Below are 4,451 nucleotides of genomic sequence, written 5' to 3' on the forward strand. Positions count from 1 at the left end.
GACTTCTTTGATTTGCTTGCTTTGGTTGTTACTGTTGTAAACTCTTCTTGCAAACGAAAAGATATGCTACGAGAAAGTCACAAAGAGAGAATTCAAGAAGAAATTGGAAATAACGAAATTGAGACTGGTAAGGGGTTAGACCAAGAGATTTCCCTTGTCCGAGCTGGAGATATACGATGGAATTCTCATCTTAAAACAATTATGAGTTTGATTGCTTTGTTTCCAGAGGTTATACAGGTGCTTGAATATGTCGAAGATGATGGTGATAATGGAGCTAGTCGGCTTCAAGCAAGAGGTCTTTTATCATACTTAAAGWCATCTGAATTTGTGTTTTATATGCACTTGATATCAACGATCTTAGGATTAACAAATTCATTGTCTCAAGCTCTTCAAAGGAAAGATGAAGACATCTTGGAAGCTATTGATTTGATAGGAACAACCAAAGGTCAATTACAAATGTTGATGGAAAATGGGTTTGATCAAGTTTTGGAGAAATGCTACTCTTTTTGTGATAAACATAAGATTGTGAAGTTGGATATGGCTGAAGCTTATGTTAATACAAGAAATTCAAGGAAAAAGATGAACATTACCAATCAACATTATTATAACTATGATATATTCAACACTGTTTTGGATATGCAGATCCGAGAGTTTGGTGATCGTTTTCGTGAGATAAGCACCGACTTGCTTCAAAATATGGCGGCTTTGAATCCACGCAATTCGTTTTCTCAGTTTAACAAATCAAGCCTATTGAAGTTGAGTCAGATGTATCCCCGAGATTTTGAAGACAAGGAAAGGATCATTCTTGAGCATGAACTTGATATGTACTATCATTCTGTTTATAATGATGTCAGATTTGCCAACTTAAATGGTATTGCCGACCTCGCCAGATTAATGGTGGCAACAAGAAAGCATCTTTCTCATCCTTTAGTCTACCGGTTATTGAAACTGACACTGGTTTTGCCTGTTGCAACTGCTACGGTTGAAAGATAATTTTCGACGATGAAGCTTGTCAAGACAGATTTACGTAATCGAATTGGTGATATTTTTTGAATTCTGCCCTCATTTGCGCCATTGAAAAGGAAGCCCTTAGTAATGTTAAAAATGAAGATGTCATTGATCGTTTCTAAAAGATGAAGACACGCCGATGACAAATTTAGGAGTTGTTTCTCAACATACTTTTTGTAATTATTTTTGGGTATATATTGAACGTTTTCAAAAGATGAAAACGCGTCGGGTACAAGTTTAGGAGTTGTTTATCGGTACCATAAAAACCATATGTAATTATTTTTAAATGTATATTATATTATATTAATTATATGGTGCCACCGTATGGAAAATTTTCTAGGTCCATCCCTGCTTACTGGGTAAGTAGTTGAGTAAACTGCCCCTTAAATGATAGTTTATTAAGAAAAATCAACTTCAACATTGATCAAATAGTCATTTTTCCTACTATACTTATTTCAAACGGGCGCATAACTATATATAATACAAAATCCAGTCTTATTCTTTTGTCCATATGCAGAAGAATATAAGTTACAATCTTCATTTTTAAGATACCTTTTACTTCTAAACCCTATACATTCTCCATACTAGTCACAAAGAGCCTCAACTCCAGACTCAAGTACGTACACCGGACATGACCGGCCCCTAGCCGAACCTTATTACCACCCTGCACTAGTTTTGGTTCCCTTATTTTCACCATACAACCGGAACAGGCTAAAAGCTGATATGCCCGAGACCATCACCATGCCCAACCAAGCAATCACCGAGCTTGCTATTCCTTCTCCACCTTGGTTGCAGAATTTCCCATACATATCGCAGACCTTCATCCACTGCAGCTCCGGTTCTGAAAATTTCGCAAAGATCGCTGATTGTAACGCAGCCCCGAGTCCCGCTAACATCACGTAAGCCATAAGCTGCGATACCCGAGATCACAAAATCAATGGATATACTCCCATGCCAATATATATATATATATATATATATATATATATTTCAATTAAGATAGGTAAAAAGCCTAACAACATAAGAATAACTAATTCATTTAAAAATTTATATAGGAACCCATATTTTTACCAATTATTTATATATGAAAATGCATATATGAATCCATATTAATTGATATATATATATATATATATATATATATATATATTAACAAAGGTGAAAAGAGTAAGGACGTAAGAATAACCGATTAATTTCAGTAATCATATATGAATCCACATTAAATTTCTACCCTTGTTTACCGATTATTGAGAAGAAGATGTGTGTATATATATATATATATATATATATATATAATAATACAAGTGAGGGAATTATTTTGATTTTGATTTGAAAAATGGCATCTTTGCTGATATGATGACCGAACGACCGACCACATGTCAGACGAACAGCTCGAAATAAATTGGATGGTAAATGACCACAATTAATACAGAAGAGAGGTAGATATCCAATCTATCAGAATTCACCTCCTCCACTTATGTATTTCACATGAAAACAATCAATACACAACAGTGGTAGGTGGCGGTGGCCTGCATAGGTTACAATACAAGGAACAACTTACACTGCACAACGTACAACCCTACAAATACACCACATGCCATGAAGATGCACATGCATGAAACGGACTCGAACCATATATACCTGATCACCGGAAAGAATTAGCCAAGCCAACGACTTGTTCAAGAGCACACTTCCCCTAATCATACTCACTCCACATCTTAACGTTTGCACCAGTGAATAAGATGCAGCTATCCCATTCACTATCACCAAAAACCTACATATAAATCAAACCCATATCTTTAATTTCAACTTTTGATCAAGCAAGACAATCATCACAGCAACCAAACTAGGTTTACAAGAACCCAACAATCTCTAAGTGTCCTAATACACCACTTTTACACATTATAGAACCAAACAAATCAAATGAATTGATTGGACATTTGTTACTATTAAATATTTAACTATTTTATAAGTTTAGATGTCGTATAAAACCAATTTTGTTGTATAATTAAACATCGTCGTTCAAGACAAATGTGGAGCAAAGTTATGCAAAAACAATTACAACTTTTCTATGTAAAAAAATGGACTTACACAAGAGCTTTCATGTCTGTAAATTTGGCTTTTTTCTGGATGGTAAAGATCTCTTGGACCTGTGAATCAGTAGCAACAAGAACAACTGCAACAAGAGCAAGAACACAGACAACTGCCCTTAGTATCAACTCAGCAAGCCTTACCCTCCGATCAACCACCTTCAAATCGGTGCAATGATAGACTGGAACATTCCCAGGACTTACACCAACACCCAAGTAACTCATATTTACTCAACCACTTGTGATTGTAGTATGTGCTTAGCTCACCACAAGCTTATTTTGGAGGAGGTGGTGGTGGTGGAGAAGAGGAGGAGGAGGAGGATAAATGTCACAGCCACAAAAGGGAATGTGGAAAGGATACACCTCAATATCCCATCATTTAAGTAGCCAGCCTAATACCTTTTTTAACATTTTCCTTTACTTTTTTATTTTATTTTATTGGTGATTCTATTTATGGATTGAATTAATACCATGGGCTCAAAAACTCGACCAACCCGATGAACCCAATTCAACCTAACGTGAAATAACTCAACTCGAAGCAACCCAATGTCTAATCAAGTTATAAAATTTTCAAATCGTATGTATTGGGTTACTATTATTTTAACTCAATCCAACCCGATGAACCCTATATTCTTTTATTTCTTGGATTTAATATGATTGTTGAATTTTTATTAATATATGCATTAGACAATCACAGTATCACGTACGCTCTTCATATACACATATTTTCAATCTATTCACATCTCTATATAACTCATTCGTATATATATTCTGTATTTTAAACATATATACGTAAATTGAAAAAATTAATTGAATGTGATATACGTAAGAAGTATGGATAAGTTGTATCAAATAGTTGATGATGAAAAATAAATTATGAGTAGAGAAATAACATATTCAATGTTAGAAAAATATTTTAATATACCAAAGTATCAACCCGACCAACCCGACTAACCTGACCAACCCGTATGGTTTGGGTTGGGTTGGATTGTACTTTCAATTGGGTTGAGTTGGGTTGGGTTAAGATTTTTCAAACCGCAAACATTGAGTTGAGTTGATCAAATGTCTTCAACCCGATCAACCCAAACATGAGCACCCCTAATTAAAAGTATCAAAAATATATACAACAAAATATGAAGTTGACGTGTAAGTGTAAAACATAAATATTTTTGTATGCACGATCCAACAATAAAACACAAAAAAGATAAAGGTTTTCAAACTTGACTTCCATTTTATATATTAATATTATAATAAAAAATTCATAGTTATATATATACGAGAAGATTAATAGCACTCCTATCTCTTATTAATGACACCTTTATTTCCTATATAAACATTTATTTTTTGTATTCT

At 34.2% G+C, this 4,451-nt stretch overlaps 2 protein-coding genes across 2 annotated transcripts in view; one reads left to right on the forward strand and one right to left on the reverse strand.

Annotated features, from left to right (window-relative positions):
- LOC112523850 overlaps window positions 1-993 on the forward strand; it is a 1,511-nt gene extending 518 nt beyond the window's left edge. Inside the window, exon 2 of the mRNA XM_025133524.1 lies at window positions 238-993. Coding sequence (XP_024989292.1) covers window positions 238-993 — 756 coding nt within the window. The remainder of the gene's footprint in view (window positions 1-237) is intronic.
- A 461-nt stretch (window positions 994-1,454) lies between these two features.
- Window positions 1,455-3,434, reverse strand: LOC112523241 (CASP-like protein 2B1). Its single transcript, XM_025132763.1, has 3 exons — window positions 3,100-3,434; window positions 2,650-2,782; window positions 1,455-1,919 (listed from the first exon to the last, which is right to left on the reverse strand). The coding sequence occupies exons 1-3, from the start codon at window positions 3,321-3,323 to the stop codon at window positions 1,665-1,667; spliced, it is 612 nt and encodes a 203-aa protein (XP_024988531.1). The 5' UTR covers window positions 3,324-3,434; the 3' UTR covers window positions 1,455-1,664.
- Window positions 3,435-4,451: the final 1,017 nt, after the last annotated feature.

Source organism: Cynara cardunculus (genome assembly GCF_001531365.2).
Source record: "Cynara cardunculus var. scolymus isolate 2C chromosome LG 12, CcrdV1, whole genome shotgun sequence".
NCBI lineage: Eukaryota > Viridiplantae > Streptophyta > Magnoliopsida > Asterales > Asteraceae > Cynara > Cynara cardunculus.

Excerpts from the sequence above, each read along its gene's own strand:
- LOC112523241 (XM_025132763.1), bottom strand. The coding sequence starts at position 3,323 with ATGAGTTACTTGGGTGTTGGTGTAAGTCCTGGGAATGTTCCAGTCTAT. Across the intron at positions 2,783-3,099 it reads ACAGACATGAAAGCTCTTGT|GTTTTTGGTGATAGTGAATG; the intron begins GTAAGTCCATTT and ends ATTTATATGTAG. Across the intron at positions 1,920-2,649 it reads TAATTCTTTCCGGTGATCAG|CTTATGGCTTACGTGATGTT; the intron begins GTATATATGGTT and ends CGGGTATCGCAG.